At 41.4% G+C, this 19768-nt stretch overlaps 1 protein-coding gene across 2 annotated transcripts in view; it reads left to right on the forward strand.

Moving 5' to 3' along the window:
* The window catches only part of SYT9 (synaptotagmin 9), a 117778-nt gene that overhangs the window by 47500 nt on the left and 50510 nt on the right, over nucleotides 1–19768 (forward strand). For both annotated transcript variants that reach the window (XM_070762687.1, XM_070762697.1), the window contains exon 2: nucleotides 13403–13748. In XM_070762687.1, coding sequence (XP_070618788.1) covers nucleotides 13403–13748 — 346 coding nt within the window. The remainder of the gene's footprint in view (nucleotides 1–13402; nucleotides 13749–19768) is intronic.

Here is a 19768-nt window from a genome sequence, read left to right on the forward strand (position 1 = left end):
TTTGTGGGACAGGATGTCTCACCATTATGAAACATTATAAAGAGCTACCATAACATAAAATCTTAATAACACAATCATTAAATCATAAAAAAACCTCCACAATAATCTTCCAATCGCAGCCATGAGGGACTCTCTTAACTGTCAACTTTGTGGCTCTTGATCTACCACTTGAAAGCCTGATGGTAGAGGATGGCCATTGCTTTCCTGGCTCTGCTGCTGCCTGACTGTTAAGGGTAATTACGGAGCTATAAATTTCTTAGCTGAGACAGGCTGTAAAACCCTTCTGCCCTACATAAAGAAAAGAGAAGGTACTAAGATGAGCAAAAGCAGCAAGAAATGGGAAGCTAATCAGGCTTGCTTTCAAACACCTTAGGCAGTCGTATGCTGCAGCAGAAGCCACAGCAAGCAGAGAAATGAATCCAAGTAGATAGAAAATTTGAAAGTGTATTTAAACAACATGCCAAGTGCTAACAAAAAGATGAAATTGGTAGGAAAGCAAGCAGCAGCCAGAGCAAAAGAACGGTTTTCAGCAATTTGCTCTATGTTAAAAGAAGATTTTAATGCTCCTTTCTCAGACTATTTCCAGCATAGAGCTGAGAGCCATCAGTTCTACTATAGCAACTCATCTGCTCTTCTGCCAGGAGCCAGTCTGGCTCTAATGTATTCTGCAGACATCTAACCTGGTTCTCTCTAGGGCTCTGTAGACTCAGGGTGGCTTACAAAAATAGGAATAAGATACAGACTCTGGTTTAGAAGTGAGACCCTAACACCCCATAGGAGAGGAGAAGCTCTCAATCCACAGGGCCGGGGAACCGAAGGCACAGGACGGGACGGAGGCGGTCAAAGTGAAGTCCTGGTGCTCAAGCGATGTGGAGGCGGTGTGCTCCGGCTTGCCTATCCCATAGAGGTGTCCGGCGGGAGGTAAAGTGCTGGAGGGGTGTGTGTGTCAGGCTCCATCTAATGGGCGATGGCCGTAAGCTGCCAAAAATCCCTGCTCCTAGTTCTCTCTCATTTTGGCGGCTCCCGGCCATCGCCCGTTTGATGGAGCCTGACACCCCCCCCTCCAGCGCTTCGCCTTCTGCCAGGCAAGAAAGCTCAGGAGGCAGGTTCTGCCGGCTGGCTATTCAGGATAGCAGGATAGCAGGTTCTGCTGGCCAGCAGCTTCAAGCGGGTGGTGGATGGGAGGGGGAGGCGGGGAAGGCTCTGAGTTAGCCACCACAGTCGTCAGCCACCATGGTGGTCTGTTGCTTTAGCTGCTCCAGCGCCAACTCCATCGTCTGCTTTTTCACTGACATGATCTTGCGCGCAGTGGCGAAAGAAATTAAAGGAGGAGGTGCGGCTGCGGCGTCTGAACCTTTTCCATAAGAAATAAAAGGAGATTGGCACGCACGCGGCTTCCCTGCCTGTGCTGCACGAACGTTTTGTCTGACAGGCGGCCACGGGCTGTGGGAGGGTGGGGCCTATGTCAACACAGAACCCGCCCCCCTCCCCTTTCCAAAGAGCGCAGGAGGGGTACTAAGGCTGCCCTGGGCAATGGGCACAACAGGCGATTGGTGCAGACTTTGGTTTTGTTTCCTGCTTGGCAACCAATCAGTATTGCTCTGGGTTGCAGGACGAGCAAGGCGGTGTCATGGCCTTAACTTCCTTATTTATTTAGTCCAACCTTGGCAACTTTTAAGACTTGTGGACTTCAACTCCCAGGGTTCCTCAGCCAGCTTCACTGAGTCAGAGCCCTCCCCACCTCCACCTCCCGCCCACTGTGGTGTTCGACCAAACACCGAACCTGAACACGGACTTTTTAAACAGTCCAGTTTCGGGTTCAGTATGCCGAACACCGCAAAGTTCTGCACGGACCCTAACTATGCAAGTTCGGTTCGCCCAACCCTAATTCGAAGGAAAGATGCAACTTAGAACTTATCAGGATCTGAAAGGTGGCCATGTGCTGTACATTTCCCTTGTTTGATCTATGCATAATCTGGTTTCCATAACACTTTGGAATTATCTTTGTTATCTCCCATTCATTTCAGTTTTTCTAGCTTGAGCATAAGTGGGATTTTTTTAAAGTTTAATTAACCTAGATCTGTTAAATTTGTGAAGGCAGCGATGGCTATTGAGTGTGAGACTGGTTAGTGTTCATACGCAGTATGCTATTCTGTCAGACTCAAGGCAGTGCAAAATTTTAATTAGAACCAACCTATTTTTCACTTTAGTTTTCCTTGGAGCAACAATGAAACATTTGGCTATTGACCCACTTTTGATTGTGTGGATAATATCCAAACAGAATTTAATTATATGTATGTCAGGGGCAAAAATCAGAATCTACTTACTTAAAACCCATAGACATAGAAAAAGATTAATTCAATTATTGCATATTAATTATTTTGTCCAGTCTAATTTAGAATAGTCTAAATATCTAAATATAAAATTCTTAACACAGTACTCCAGTGCACATTTATAGTGTTCAGTGAAATATATCAGAGCAGAGTGCCTGAAGTTACAGCCTTCTAGAGGAAGTAAGTTCCATTGAACTCAGTAGGGTGTTTTTGAGCAGGTATAATATGGTTTCATCAAGAGATAGGGTGGAAATTTCTTTCCACCACAGACTGCCATAGAAGTACTTATGGGTTTATCTATTTATTTTCAAAGATACAATTGTTTTCATTGTTGCAAGATGAAAGGAAGTGAAGGCATATACAGTGATACCTTGTTTTACAAACTTAATTGGTTCCGGGACAAGGTTCTTAAGGTGAAAAGTTTGTAAGATGAAACAATGTTTCCTATAGGAATCAATGGTAAAGCAATTAATGCGTGCAAGCCCAAAATTCACCCCTTTTGCCAGCCGAAATGCTTGTTTTTGCGCTGCTGGGATTCCCCCTGAGGCTCCCCTCCATGGGAAACCCCACCTCCAGACTTCTGTGTTTTTGCAATGCTGCAGGGGAATCCCAGCAGGGGAATCCCAGCATCACAAAAACAAGCACTTCACTGGCAAGGGAAGTCCGGAGGTGGGGTTTCCCAGCAAAGAGAGCATCAGTGAAACCGCAGCATCGCAAAAACACCGAAGTCCTCAAAACCTCACCTCTGGACCTCTGTGTTTTTGCGATGCTGCGATTTCACTGAGGCTCTCCTTGCTGGGAAACCCGACCTCCGGACTTCCGTTGCCAGCGAAGCGCTCGTTTTTGTAATGCTGGGATTCCCTGCTGGGATTCCCCTGCAGCATCACAAAAACACGGAAGTCCAGAGGTGGGGTTTCCCATGGAGGGGAGCTTCAGGAGAATCCCAGCAGCGCAAAAATGGGTGCTTCGCTGGCAACGGAAGTCCGGAGGCAGGGCATCCCAGCGGCGGCGGCGGTGGGTTTGTAAGGTGAAAATAGTTTGTAAGAAGAGGCAAAAAAATCTTAAACCCCAGGTTTGTATCTCGAAAAGTTTGTATGACGAGGCGTTTGTAAGACGAGGTATCACTGTACTATGCCTGTGAGGATGAACCTATGGCATATCTCCTGGCACACAAGCTATTGCCCTAGCTCAGCTCCAGTGTTTATGTGTGCACCATCCAACTGATTTTTGACTCATGCAGAGGCTCTGGGAAGGCGTTTTTGGCTTTTGGGGTGCAGGGAAAGGAATGTTTGCCCAAGAAAGCCTCTGGAGTCTGGGGAGGGTGACAAACGGGCCTACCAGAAGTCAGGAAATGGGAAGGGGGATCATGCAGCATGTGTGCAGGGCAGGGCAGTGGGGGGCATTAAATTATAGGTACGGTCACGCACATGTGCATGCACTTTCGGCATCCGAGGGAAAAAAAGGGTTGCCATCACTGTACCATGCTATCAGCTATTAATCCTATCTGGTGATCAATCCATCCCTTCATAGAACAGCCGAAATAAAGAAGCTGTGTGAATAGAAAAGTTAGGTCATGAATAAGTAATATTGAGTATTCCCATTGCCCCAGTTCATGGCAGCCTATCAATTTTTTATATTCTAGTGAGGATTAAAGGCTTCTTCTGTGCGTTTTCATGCAAAAAGGTGATAGATTTCAAATTGCCCTTTCTCTTTCCAATAGGTTGGCATAGGGTAACCTCATTTGTGTAGCTTGTGACATTTGTAGCTTTCAGGATGGAATAGATAGAATAGAATAGATTTCTGCATGCAGAAATTATTGCAAAGCTTTGCACTTGGTGTCTTTTTTCTTTCCTTAAAAGATACTTCACATTTCTGTAGCATATTCAATAACATTTGGAATGAAGCCGGATAAAAATAAAATCAAATGAGGAGAAATGTCCAGCATACACAGCTCTTCTCTATCAACAAGCAGTTTTCTTCTAAATATAAACTCAATAATATTTGACCTACTTGCAACCTTTTCTCAACTGTATCCCTGACATTCAGAAGAATGGGAGGGAGGGAGGGAGGGAGGGAGGGAGGGAGGAAGGAAGGAAGGAATCTTCATTCTGAACTCAGCTGTATTAGATGTCTGTTTGCTTTAATATGTCACTGAGTGGGTCACACACCACACAGTATCATAATGTTCTCATTCTGTAACCTAAATTTGGAATTGATTTAAATGCTGCAAATTAGACAGGTTATGCAAAACATATGTTGCTTGTTATGAGTTGTTTCTTCAGTTTCCCAAGGTCTCTGTTAAAGTGATAATTAATCATACTCATTCTTTGAGATAAAAGATTGTAAGAAAGAAGAGATCAGCTTCATAGAAATGTTTGCCAGGAAATAGGAGACACAAGGAAAAGCTGTTCATAAAACTGCAGCTTCAGCACTTGGCTCTGAGAACTATAACGTGTTGCTCATCAAAGTTGTTTGCCAAGTACTGCTTCACAGTTTTCCTGGGTATAACGAATTACTTTCTAAATATCAACTGCTCCATGTGGCAATCCCAAAATATACTTCACTTGGCTGCATTTCTCTACCAACCCCACTGTTTACACAGTACAATTTCTTGCAAGGGCTGTTTTTTTTTTTATGCCATGCTTTGACCTGAACCTATGATTCAGTGATTATCTGAAAAACTCCATTGTACTTACAATGCAATGAAGTAGGTGTGAACATTGTATTTCTTGTTGCTTAATTCTATATGGAGCTGTTACGTTTAGAACACATACACACACGCACATACTGTGTGTGTGTGTGTATTTACGTATTTTTGCTGATAAGTGAACAGGAAAGGAGCCTGTTATAGATCTATTTTGACCTTGTTATAATCTTATCAGACAGACATACCCTACTGGGATTTCGACAGAAAAATCAGGTAGGTAGGTAAGTAGTTAGGTAGGTAAGTAGGTAGATAGGTAGGTGTTGTGGTTGGCTCTGGCCCAGCTCCTGCCCAAAGGAATGTGGAGGTGGATGCAGAGGAAACATCAACATGTCATAGGCCTGTTTTATTGCCAACAGAGTCAGGTAGTGCAGTTTCCTCGGACGAAGAAGAAGGTGGAGGTGACTTGGAAGAGGGGAGCTTGGCACACAGCCCAGGAAGCCAATCTCCATTATCTTCGGTCGATTCGGATGAGGAAGTGCTAGACCCACGCATGCGCAGAATGATGCATCGAAGAGACCAATTGAAGAAATATTACAGGAGATAAGAGAGGCCACCTATGTTTGGGTGGGGCTCCAGTAATTAGAGCTACTGATATAAACAGCAGTGTGCTGGCTTGGCCGTTGTGGAAGACCGTGCCTTGCTGTTTCCAGACTTTGTTGATTTTTCACGAAACCAAAGCAGAGCAAAGTGTGGGGGTCTCACTTCATGGAAGAAGGAGGGCTGTGACGTTCCTTCACAGCTGCTAGCTAAGTACTTAAGGACTGATTAAGGGGATTGTACAGACTACCAGGTTGTTTTGGGACAAGTGCTCTTTGCAATACAAAAAGGGTCCTTTGTTTCTTTTGAATTTTTGTGATAAAGAACATGGTTTTTGAACTTTCAAGTGTGTGTGTGTGTGTGTGTCTGAAATTTGTACCCTTGAATTTTCGGGAGACACATACCATAGAGCCCGGCAGAACAATTTATTAATTTAGATCCCCCCCCCTAGGTTTTTTGTCTTCTCACATGCAGAGAAGCCAAGTTTCCAGCACTGTGCATGCAGTCACCATCTTGTTAGTGATTTTTTGGGGGGAAAGCTTTTTTCTGGGGGGTTTTTTTTTTGAGGGGGGGATTTTCTTTCAGGTTTTTTTTTCTGAATATGTGCAGAAGCCAAGTTTCCAATACTGTGCATGTGGTCACCATCTTGTTTAGGGGGGGGGTGTTGGGGGGGATTTTTGGCTTCACGTGGGGCGTCAGGAGATGAACCGGCAGTGAGGTAAGTCAGAACCCACCCCTGATTTAACCCAGCTGGAAGAATCAAATGGGGATGATGGAGCAGCAGAATAAGCCAGAATTCTGATGTTAGAAGAGTAATCACATTAGTATTCTAATATTCTATGCTTGACAAGTGCCCACCTAAATGAAAAGCATATCATTTCCTTAAGAATCTGATTCTAGAGCTTGGTAGCTTACACTGATTATGCACTAAATAGGAAACTTGAGATAATGCATTGAATTCTTTTTTGGACATATGACGAAGATGAGCAGAAAATACTGTCCATGGCCAGCAGAATATCTTCTTTGTCGGTATATAAAAAAAGCATAAAGCTAGAGATACTCTATTGTTTGACAATCCAGGTGAGGAAGTGAAAAAATTAAAAAACAAAAACCATCACTCATGCCACAGAAAAGTAGAAATTATAAAGAACATTTTTGATGTGTATCTTTGGATTGCCTTAGACCAGTGTTTCCCAACCTTGGCAACTTGAAAATATCTGGACTTCCATTCCCAGAATTCCCCAGCCAGCATTTGCTGGCTGGGGAATTCTGGGAGTTGAAGTCCAAATATCTCCAAGTTGCCAAGGTTGGGAAACACTGCCTTAGACGAAATGATTTATGATTACCGGTATTTTGTCTTCATCATAGTCCTCTTTCCACTATCCCTCTACCTTCCTTGTCTCAACTCCACAATAATCCTGGCCTAATTCCCTGGAAACCCATAGGATTAACATACCCATTTATGAAATGTGAAAAGAGCACTCCGAGTCTTCGGAGAGGGGCGGCATACAAATCTAAGTAGTAATAATAATAATAATAATAATAATAATAATAATAATAATGATAATAATTAAATCAAATTTGTTAAAGTTAACATCTTCTCTTCCACAGAAGCACAGGAGCGTTGTTCCCCAACCAATCTGGCTTTCTGGACCAGTGGGGGCAAGGAGGAAAGAGTGGGTGGTTTCGGAGCCTGATACTGGGACATGCCCTGAGGCTTGGGGACTTCTGCCATAGCGCCTTTGAAATATTGTTGCTGGTGGTGCTTCTCTGGTGTGCCTTTAGTTGAAGGTCATTGTAATGTATATCATCTCAAGCAGACATGGTATTTACCGGTTTGGACAGGTTTGGGTGAACTGGAAGTGTTAACCTGTGGTGACCCACCCCCACCTGCCTGTCCTCGCCTACCTGCCCCAGCGCTATGCCACACTGAGTGTGGTTTATTTTGTGGGTGTGGCTTGATGGTCATGTGACTGGGTAGAAGTGGCTTGCCGGCCATGTGACCAGGTGGGAGTGGCTTGAATGATCATCATCATTCAAGTGAATTGTTAAGTCCTCAATTTACAACCTCACCAGTGTCGCTCTCTGGAGTGACAATTTGCTTCCCGCGCTTTCCTTCCTGGGTTTCCCCCTGCCTCCGGCTCGGTAGCTAGGCGAATGGGTGACAATCAGCTGTTGAGAAAAGAGGGGGGAGGAAATGGGCCGCCTGCAACTCCTGCCAGTGCTGGTCCCCCTGCCGCTTTCCGAGGAGGAGGAGAATGGGAGGGGGGATGGTCAGCTGGAGCTGGGCACACAGCTTCATTTCCGCCGGTGGAACTGTGTTCGACCACGTCCTGCCTGACACCCACCCCTGTCCATGTCCATACATGGAAGGTCAGACACAGTGAACGTGCATGCATACTCACATTTGCAAACCACTAGAGAAAGTAAGCGAATACCACGTCTGATCTCAAGCCAAATTGCCAGACGTCTATTGAGTGGAGAAGTCTAGACTAGCGCAAAAAAATGGTTGCATTTCATATTGTTTCCTTTTATTTTGCTTTTTGAAGTGTTTCAGATGTCTTAAGTATATTGTGTTCATTTCCCTCCCCCTTTCCTGTTGTCTCTTTTTCTTTTGACTCTTTTAACAGTGTCTCTCCTTTCTTCTTCACATTATTCCTGTGGGAGAAAGAAAGAGAACGCTGAGCGTATATTACCAAAATACTGTTTCTGAATCTGTGGAAAGCTTTTAAACTATTGTTTTCGATCTGCAGAGAAAATACATCTGCGGTGCATTCAGCTTTTAGGGGGGGGGGGTCCCTAGATCTTAACAAAAAAAGAATTCTGAATGTCAGATTTCAAATAAGTGGTTTTTTAAAAAAATAAAAATTAAAAATTAAGTTGGCAGAAGAAATGTTTTCTTTCTGCGTGCCATAACACCCTTGAAAGCTCCTCAAATACACTGAAAAGAAGGTAGTCTATCAAGAGCAAGGTCATTGGTTCGAGGCAGCCATGTATGAGCCAATTCTATGAACCCTGGTGCATCACTATAGAAATCTAGGAAGCAAGTAATTGTGAACAGCAGACAATGTCCCTTATTGAATGACATTCATAGCCACAAAGGTTGCACATTTGGAGATGGTGATGCTTCCATTTTATCTGAGGGTGCTGTGAGTAAAAGAGTTCATGTAATAACTAACTGAAAAGACATCATCACTTTCCATCGCTCTCAGGCTATTCCTCATCCTGAAGAAAAATGTAATAATGCTGGTAAAAGCACAGTTGCTTTTTGTTAACATATACAATGATACCTCGTCTTACAAACGCCTCGTCATACAAACTTTTCGAGATACAAACCCGGGGTTTAAGATTTTTTTGCCTCTTCTTACAAACTATTTTCACCTTACAAACCCAAGCCGCCGCCACTGGGATGCCCCATCTCTGGACTTCTGTTGCCAGCGAAGCGCCCACTTTTGCACGACTGGGATTCCCCTGAGGCTCCCTTCCATGGGAAACACCACCTCCAGACTTCTGTGTTTTTGTGATGCTGCAGGGGAATCCCAGCAGCGCAAAAACAGGTGCTTCGCTGGCAACAGAAGTCAGGAGGTGGGGTTTCCCAGAGAGGAGAGCCTCAGTGATGCTACAATTTCACTGATGCTGCTCCCTTCGCTAGAAAACCCCTGCTGGGATTCCCCTGCAGCATCGCAAAAACACAGAAATCTGGAGGTGGGGTTTCCCATGGAGGGGAGCCTCAGGAGAATCCCAGCAGCGCAAAAACGGGTGCTTCGGCTGGCAAAAGTGGTGAATTTTCGACTTGCACGCATTAATCGCTTTTCCATTGATTCCTATGGGAAACATTGTTTCATCTTACAAACTTTTCACCTTAAGAACCTCGTCCTGGAACCAATTAAGTTTGTAAGACAAGGTATCACTGTACATGGATCCAAGTTTAACAAAGCTTGTATGCAACACCTAAAGCCATGGCAATCAGTGCAGGTAATTTCCTGAAGATCTTTTTTAAAAATAATCCAATGAGCGCATTGTTTTCCCTATACCCACTATGCCAGTGTTTCCCAACCTTGGCAACTTGAAGATAATTGGACTTCAACTCCCAGAATTCCCCAGCCAGCAAATGCTGGCTGGGGAATTCTGGGAGTTGAACTCCAGATATCTTCAAGTTGCCAAGGTTGGGAAACACTGCACTATGCTATGTTATCCCCACAATAGCCCTAGCCCAGTGCTTCTCAACCTTAGAAACTTTAAGATTGTGGACTTCAACACCCAGAACTCCCTAGTCAACATGCTGGCTGGGGAATTCTGGGAGTTGAAGTCCACATACCTTAAAGTCCCTAACGTTGAGCAATACTGCTCCAGCCATTCTTGCCATAATTCATGGGAAAGAAGTTTTTTAAAAAGGAGTCAAAATTTCTCAAAACATATATGTATAAACTCCGAAAGTATTTGAAAGTGCATTCGGAGTTTGTACACAAAACCTAGTTTTGTAATAAAGACCACTGGATATGATAACACCCATTTTAAGGAAATGTTAAGTTAGTGTACAGGGTACACTGCAAATTTTTTTTATATAATTAGTTTTTTATATAATTAGTGTGAAGCAATGTTCCCTCTAATTTTTTTTCAGTGTGGGCAGAAAAGTATAGTGTCTGAGTGACAGTCCCTTTGGGACTGGGCGGCATAGAAAAATAAATAAATAAATAAATAAGAAAAAAATTCCCTTTTTTTGTTAAAAGAAATTAATAATAAAACAAAACCAAAATCTATTACTATTATTATCTTCTCTTTTTCCATCCCTGTCTCCTCTCCCCTTGTGTGTGTGTGTGTGTGTGTGTGTGTGTGAACTCTTGAACCATTTCAAATTAGAGGTGAGCTATTGGAAATGGTTCAAGAGTTCACACACACACACACACACACAAACAAACGGCTGGGGGTTTTTTCTGTGTTATTTTTTGGGCACTTTTTACCATATGCTTTAAATCAAGAGTCATTTCTCTCTCTTTCTCTCTCCCCCTCTTGCTCTCTCTCTCTCTCTATTTCTCTCTCACTCTTTCTTTCTTTCTATCTCTCTTGCTTTCTTTCTCTTCTCTCTCTTGCTAGCTCTCTCCCCTTTCATCTCTCTCTTTCTCTCTCACTCTTTCTTTCTTTCTATCTCTGTTGCTGTCTTTCTCTTCTCTCTCTTGCTATCTCTCCCCCCCCACTTTCTCTCTCTCTCGTAGCAGCGGCAAAGATTTTTTTAAAAAAGATACTATCCACAGTGCTTTTCCACGCTCTCTTTTATTTGTATTTGAATGCAGAGGTGTAGACAATTCTGAAACACAACAAAGAAAGAATAATCAGTGTTCAGAAACAGCTGATCTCTATTTATTACTCACGTAAACATAGGCAAAAATAAAAGTTTTCTGATTTTGGCTTATATAAATTAATCATCCTTTAGAATGTTTAGAGGTATACGGTAGTCCTCCTCTTATGTCTGGTCATTTAACGATGGACCCAAATAAAGCCACCAATGACCTGGATTTAAAGTCCTGATGAATAGGTTCCCCTGCAGTCACATGATCACATTTTGGGACATCTGCCCTGCATTTATGTGGCTGCAATTTACAATTTTTTTTTTCTGGAAACTGGTGCTTACTTCTGGTTTCTGACAAAAAACAGCCATTGCAGATAATTGGGCTACTTACCAACTGTACTCTTCGCTTAATGACCACTTCAAAAAAAGTCAGTGGTGACCCATTTAATGACTGGCATGACTTATGACCATAATTTCAGCCTCAGTTGTAGTCATAAGTTGAGGAACTAGCTGTAATGGCATACTATAGTTTAATTGCACCCAAGCAATAGTTGTTCTAAATTTCCTTGTCGCTATGAAGACCTCAGAAAAAACTCCAATTAGGACAGGCTCATTTACTAAACTGTGATGATTTTAAGTAGCCATTGTATCAATGTTATTATTCAATCTGGATTTCTGTAGAGTAAGAAAAATAAAGTGAATGCACGCCTCTTCAAAAATGTGTTTTATGCAAAAGCAGCGATCAGCTACACTTTATGAAAAATCAAGGACAAATACCCCCAGAGCTTTGATGCATGCAATCAAAATTTCCTTGAAGTAAAGTAGTATAACCCAATAAAACTCTTTTAACACCTCTTCTATAAAGCACTCACATATTTAATTGAAACTAGGTTACTTCCAACAATTCACTCTTTGTATCTCTTCAGCTCTAGTAGCTATTGAGACCTCGGACTATATTTAAACAACTTTGTGGAGGGGGGGGACCCCTCTCCAGCTTGTATTTCATTGATTTTCTTAGTGCAGTCATGACTTATCTTTCTATATTACATTTTTACAGGAGTTGGGACGGATGAGCAAACATTGTAAGATATATAAAGTTCAGGGAGTCATGACAAACAGCAGTTCCTCATGAACCTTGGCTGATATTAAAAAAAAATCTAAGCAAAGTTGGACCTGACTATTATTTGGATTGGAGATCCCCAGAAAGCCCAGGCTGTAAGCTGGACTGAGTGTTGTCCAAGCACCACAGATGTAAAGTCCTTTCTATTCTTTTGAGCTCAACTCAAGAGAGCCTGCTGAAATAGTGAATTCTTATCTGGATTGAACTACTTAAAGGACTATGTAGCATGTATCACATCATTGACAAAAGTACCTATGCACCTAGTTGTGTAGAATTTTTTGTTGCTTGGCATTTTGTCCTGGCCTGAATGTTTCTCTACAAAGTATTTCTTTCCTATTAACAATGTTCACACTTTCCTAATTTGATTAATGTGGACAATTTTTTATGAAAGACAAGCACTGGTCTGATTAAAAGAGCAAGCTTGTCAGTCCCTGTTTCTGCAAAATTCTATATTTAGACATCAAATAAGCGATGTTGTTTAATGTCCTTGCATGTGTACAGAGAAAACCAAACAAAAATCCATTTGTTTCATAACTAATCACCTTTTTCTAAGTCAACCTTCTGAGCTGCAAATAGGCTGAGCATCAAAATCTCCCATCAGTTAAACATACTGAGATATGAACAGTTCTTTCCTCTTACACACAGTCTTTCTTTCCACAAATGAATAAACAAAGCTGAATGTATTCCTTCAATTAGAGTGTCCCATTTTATCAAAAACCTTGCAACTCTGAGTACTAATTTCAGAACAGGTCAGGATATTAAACCAAGTTGAAGCCATTTTTAATTGCTGATTTTGTTAGCTATACTTTTCTGATTTGGATGGAATACAAAGAGGGTATTGGATAGATCCTGGTATGAAAATTTGCATGCAAAAGGATGTGAACATTTGAAAGTTTTGTATGTGGATGTTTGGGTTCATAAAGAATTCTGTACGGCTGCAAGCCAATTTTTTTTCCCATTGTTACTGCATTGTTCTCTTTTTTCCATTTCTGGTGGAAACAATCACAACAGTGACTTTACATAATTTACATTTAAATAATTTAGAAACCAGAGTCCAATGGAGCTGGCCAGTTAATGAATTCAAATAAATAAATAAATATACAGTTATTTTTATTGCATAAATCCCATCTTTGATTGTTGTAGCAAGGTGCCACTGAAATGCTGAGCTCTGTAGGCTTTTGGGTTGATCCATTTGAGTCCTTCATATACTTATGAGACACGATGGCATTAGTTAAATATACTTCAGCAGAAAACTTTAATGGACAAAAAAATCTTTTAATGAGGCATTTAGAAAAAAAACTTTTGGGATGTTTTTCTTGGGCTTGCTGTGCACACCAGCTTAGTCCTGGTCTACAGTAGGCTTTAGGAGAACATCTCTTCTTTGAACATTAACACATATTACTTTATCTTCTTTCCAGATATCACAGTAAGTTTGCTGTCCTTGGTGGTCACCGCATGTGGACTTGCTTTGTTTGGGGTATCTCTGTTTGTGTCCTGGAAGCTTTGTTGGGTTCCATGGCGAGAGCGTGGCCTGCTAGGCAACAAAGACAAGCACGAATCCTTGAACTACACAGACACAGAGACCAATGACCAAGACTATAGTGAGGAGTTCCTGGGACAGCCGACTACCTACCCTGACTCTTCCATGAAAATTAGCCACACTTCTCCAGACATTCCATTGGATGCTAAGGCAGGGACCAAGGAGAACTGCATGCACAATGTTCGGATGCATCGACAAATCACAGAGCCAACATCTTCTGCCCGGTCAGTACTCTGATATCTGTGTAAGGATAATGAAGGAGGAGAATGAAAAGGTTAATGCTTATCCTTCTGTATCCTTAATTCCAAAGGGAAATATACATGGGTAGGGTGGCATTCCTTCCCTATTGCTTTTTTTTTTTTAATTTGTTGGGGAACATGAAAGCAGAGATTCTAAGGATCATGTTAAGGTACAGATTAGAAAAATGCCTTGCTTTATCAACTTTGAGAGCTAAGTCTGTGATTGGAGATGAAGCAAATAAATAGAAATCTGAGCAAAGAGAAGTTAAGTATGGAGGTGATAAATAAACTATATGCTTTTCCTTGGGCTTGAGCAAGAGCCTATTCCTAAAAAAAATAAAATAAAGAACCTAGCAAATAGAAAGCCAGTTGTAAAAAACAGAAAAAAGAAGGGAAAAAAATATGTAGCTTGTATTGGATTGGTCAAAGATAAAGTTGGAAAACTAGAAACAAATGTGTTTTTATGAAAAAAAAATCCAACTTTTCATATAAAACTGGGCATTGAAAAGATTTACTGAAACTTGCCCATAAATTGCTTGGCTAGTTTGATATATAGAATAGAATTATTTATTAGCCAAGTGTGGTTGGACACACAAGGAAATTGTCTTTGGCGTATATGCTCTCAGTGTACATAAAGAGAATAAAATACTTTCATCAAGAATAAAAAGATAAAATATAGTGGTACCTCTATTTAAAAACTTAATTTGTTCCATGACCAGGTTCTTAAGTAGAAACGTTCTTAAGTAGAAGCAATTTTTCCCATGGGAATCAATGTAAAAGCAAATAATGCGTGAAAACCCGTTAGGAAAGAAATAAAAGTTTGGAATTTGGGTAGGAGCAGGAAGAGGAGGAGGGGGACAGTCACTGCCAAAGGAAGAAGGTTTGGTGAGGGGAATCAAAAAAATCCAAAACTTTAAGGCTTAAAAAAATAAAAGAGGGACTCTGAGGTGGCGCCCAGAGAAAGGAAAACGCTCCGTTCGCTTTGGGCTGCCCAGAGCGAAGGGAGCGTTTCTTTTCTCTGGGTGCTGGCAGAGGTTTATTCCCTCTCCAAGCACCCAGAGAAAGGAAAATGTTTTGTTCGATCTGGACTGCCAAAGCCTCCTTAAGTGCCACCAAAAGGCTCCTCTGGCAGCCCAGAAAAGCCCAAGATGGCTGGGATTAAAGGGGGCATGGCAGGAAAGTGGCCAGGCCTTTGAGTCACTCTCAAATTTCCTGGGAATTTTTTGGGGGCTCGGGTAGAAAATGGTTCTTAAGTAGAGGCAAAAAAATATTGTACGCCTGGTTCTTATCTAGAAAAGTTCTTAAGTAGAGGCATTCTTAAGTAGAGGTACCACTGTACTTAGTAATAGTCAAGATTACTAATAAGCTGTCAAAGTATACTAGGAAACCAATAAAAACAATATAAATCAAAAGATACAGGCAACATGGTTATAGTAAAAAGTGGGAAGAAATATATAATAGTAAGGAAGAAAAGAATAATAGTAATGCAGTCTTAGTAAATTATTTGACAGTGCTATGGGAATTAGTTGTTAAGCAGAGTGATGGCACTCAGGAAAAAACGAACTTGTGTCTAGTTGTTCCTGGTATGCAATGCCCTATAGCATTGCTTTAATGATAGAAGTTGAAACAATTTGTGCCCAGTATGTGAGAGGTCTGTAGTCACAGCCCTCTTTTTGACTTGTGCAGTATATTGATTCTCAGTGGAAGGCAGGTTGGTAGCAATTGTTGTTTCTGCAGTTCTAATTATCTGTTGAAGTCTATGTTTGTCTTATTTGGTTGCACAGTCTACCAAACAAGACAATTATGGACAGAGAGATAAAAATTTAAAAGTGTTATCAACACTTTGACCTCTGCATCTCTTCTATATGGTCAGTGGCATCTAAATGAATTTGCTGCTTTCATTTTTGACCAAAGCAGGATTGTAATGTTGCAGCCCATGGAGAAAAGAGTGGTACTTGTACTACAATGCTCTTGGCATCCACTTGACTCGGCCTTCACATGCCTAGTTTATTGGTGTTAAGACTCTTTATCGTTTTAAAAATCCCATTCATGGAGAATCACAGGGAGAGTTCTGAATAATGATTTATCAGGCAAATATTTCACTTTTGGAAAGAATTACGGTAACTTTTTATTGAATCTCTGGTTAGAAAAGAATAAAATAAATTTCTAGTGCAGGGTTTCTTTTCTTTCTCCCTGTGCACTGTTGCTTCATTTGGTATTAAAGACACAACCATTTTTTAAAGAAGAATTAATTGAATTGAAAATTAGATTCATAGAAAGGAAAGGGCAGAAAGAAGGTTAGAAAAACACGAGCAAAAATTTTCTAACTTTTCAGATGGAATTGAAAACTATCACCAAAATCAATCTGCAATCATTTTCCCCAAAAACTATGTGCAGTGTAACCTGATGTGTAACATAACAATAGGATTTTAGGCTCATATTATCACCCCTTAGTATTTTACTGGGCAGTTTACATATAAGCAGCAGTGGGCTACCAGCTGGAACACTAAATTGCGCTCGCTGCCGCGGCTCGTAAGTTCTTGCTGGGCCAGTTGTGATTTTGCTGCTGCACCTGTGGAGGTAGAAAAATCACGCAACAGAGCCACAGGTTTTGTTGAGGGTTTTTGTTTCTGCACATTTCGAAACATGGGCGCATCTGTGGCTCTGTGCACAATTTTGCTACCTCCACAGGTGCAGCAGCAAAATCGCGTTGATCCGCAAGAGACTTATGAGCCGCGGCCGCAAGCACAGTTTAGCATTCCGGCTTGTAGCCCACCACTGAATGTAAGCATTATTTGCATATTGCCCCCAACAATCTAGCCCTCATTATTGACCTCAGAAGGATAGTAGATTGAGCACCATCAGATCAAACTCCAGGCTGTGGGTAGAGTTTGCCTGCATACTGCATTTTAATCACTGCACCACCAGGACTTATGTTTATGGGATTGTACCCATAAACATGGGTACCCAAAATGGGGAGAAACAAATTAAATAGATTGCTTATGGACTATATCATTCCTTTTATAAAATTAATTGAGGGCTGCATCTGTATACATTCATGTATAACCTGGCTTGTTAAACTGGCAGCCTGCGGGCCGGATACTGCCTACACAGGCCACACCCACTCTGCATAAAAACCATATGTCACAATAGTAGGTTTGGACATCCCTGTGTGTAAACCATCTGTTATATATGAACTACATTCTCGCATACACATGTAGAAATGCACATACACATTCATAGAGAAAATGAGAAAGCTCTAGGCTTAACAAGTATAAACCTATACTGGCACCTTCTGTGAATGCAAAGTAACTCTTGTTTGCTCAATAGTTTTTAATCCCTATCAGGTAGCATCTGCAAAGGAAATAAAAACAGCAAGATGGCAATAATTGAAGGCTCTATCTCACTTTATATGCTTTGACGTTAGACACACCTATAAGGGAGCAGGGTCAATTGTATTGTCACCTCCACTATCTTTATTTATTTATTATTTATTTATTTATTTATTTATTATTTAGATTTGTATGCCGCCCCTCTCCGCAGACTCGGGGCGGCTCACAGCACGACACAGCAATACATAACAAATCCAAATATAATTAAAATATTTAAAAAAGAACCCCATTTTACTAACAAACACACACACAAACATACAATGCATACATTGTACATGCCCGGGGGAGGTGTTTCAGTTCCCCCATGCCTGACGACAAAGGTGGGTTTTTTAAGAGTTTACGGAAGGCAGGGAGAGTAGGGGCAGTTCTAATCTCTGGGGGGAGTTGGTTCCAGAGGAGTCGGGGCCGCCACAGAGAAGGCTCTTCCCCTGGGGCCCGCCAACCGACATTGTTTAGTTGACGGGACCCGGAGAAGGCCCACTCTGTGGGGACCTAATCGGTCGCTGGATTCGACCTGTTTTGAACCTCCCGTGCATGTTTATAACTACTGGTGAGCATAATAATACAGAACAAGACACAGATCTGTTTAGCTTAATTCAATGTCACTGCACATGAAGTGGTATAGAAGCAGAAGGAATCCTTTTATACATTGTTCACAACAACAAAATAGGTTAATAGATGCCTTAACGCTAGTATCCAAGCAGAAAGGAACACACTCAAGCCTTATTTTGTAGTAAATCAGATAGAATTCAATGAATCCTACTGCCAGTAAGTACAGTGGTACCTCGCTTACGAACCTCTTCTAACGAACTTTTCAAGATACGAACCCGGTGTTTAAGATTTTTTTGCCTCTTCTTCCGAACTATTTTCACCTTACGAACCCAAGCAGCATGCTGCTGGGATGAAGGGGTTTCTTTCCCCTCCTTTTTTTGAGAAAGAAAAGGGAGGGGCAGCTTGGAGGGTAAAGATTTTGCATGCTTGCAAAGGCACTGAAACGGTGTCTTTTTTAAGAAAGAAAAGGGAGGGGCAGCTTGGAGGAGTAAAGATTTTGCATGCTTGCAAAAGCACTGAAACGGGTGTGTCTTTTTAAGAAAGAAAAGGGAGGGGCAGCTTGGAGGACTAAAGATTTTGCATGCTTGCAAAAGCACTGAAACAGTGTCTTTTTAAGAAAGAAAAGGGAGGGGCAGCTTGGAGGAGTAAAGATTTTGCATGCTTGCAAAGGCACTGAAACTGTGTCGTTTGAAAAAAGAAAAGGGAGGGGCGCCCCCCTTGTCTTTCTTCCTTCCCACTCACCCTTTAGCCTAGCCTTGCTTCTTCCACCCGCCCCCTTTAGCTGCTCCTCCCTGCCCTCTATTCGCCTCCCTTCTAAAGTTTGGGATTTTCCTGAAGGATTTGCACACATTATTTGCTTTTACATTGATTCCTATGGGAAACATTGTTTCATCTTATGAACTTTTCACCTTACGAACCTCCTCCTGGAACTAATTAAGTTCGTGTGATGAGGTACCACTGTATATTGAGAATCTGTTGGGTCAGAATGGGAGCCTTTTTCTACTCCTCATTCATTCATTCGTTCATTCATTCATTCATTCATTCATTTAAAACATATAGCTGCCCATCTTTCAGGCAAGGTGGGTCTCAATAAAATCATATAGATTCTGCAGAGGCGCTCAACCAATTTCAGTTTTTTGATTTTATTCAGTCTTTTGATTTTATTCATTAGCATGGAAAGCTTCTATTAATGGAAGTCTTCCATTTGAAATAGTCCTAAATGCAATAGTAAAGAGACTTAAAGACCCATCTCACAGGGTTGTTGTGAAAACAGAAATGTTATTACACTTCTTATAAAATAATAAAGACTATTAATAAACACACAAATAAATAAATACACTTAAAACTGTAACTTCTTCTTTTAACTCAGTGCTTCCCAACCTTGGCAACTTGAAGGTATTTGGACTTCAACTCCCAGAATTCCCCAGCCAGCATCCGAATTCTGGGAGTTGAAGTCCAAATATCTTCAAGTTGCCAAGGTTGGGAAACACTGTTTTAACTTGTGATGTGTAGGAAAGGAATGCAATATTGTTTGGTGCTCACACATGAAATCCCACCTTGCTGCAAGAATTTAGGGATACTGGGAGCAAACTTGATGAACAAAACAAAAGTGGATGTGTTGCAGGAACAATCCCCCATTTACAGGCCATGAGCAAGAGATATTTTCTAAACCAGATAAAATTGCCAAATGTAGTATGTGAAAGCAGCCCCAATTTAATCTTGCAAAGTATGCTCATTTACACTTATCTCTGCTGCGGTGAGTCCTGATGTATCTCTGCAAAGATGTCAGCAAAAATAGAACAGGTTAATAAAGATTTGTGAGGATAAGAAATGGGAAGGTGTTAGGTTTGAGCCACAGCTTTGATTGAGTGGGAGGCATGTGAAGTCACCAAAGGAGACTGACTGAATATCAAGGGGAACATAACAAAAAGGTGGGAGTGTGACTGGTAGTGGGAAGAGCCAATATAAAATTATCCAGACTACATAAAACTTGCGGCTGAATCGTTATACAGTGGTACCTCTACTTAAGAATGCCTCTACTTAAGAACTTTTCTAGATAAG

The sequence above is a fragment of the Erythrolamprus reginae genome, chromosome 1, assembly GCF_031021105.1.
Source record: "Erythrolamprus reginae isolate rEryReg1 chromosome 1, rEryReg1.hap1, whole genome shotgun sequence".
Taxonomy (NCBI): domain Eukaryota; kingdom Metazoa; phylum Chordata; class Lepidosauria; order Squamata; family Dipsadidae; genus Erythrolamprus; species Erythrolamprus reginae.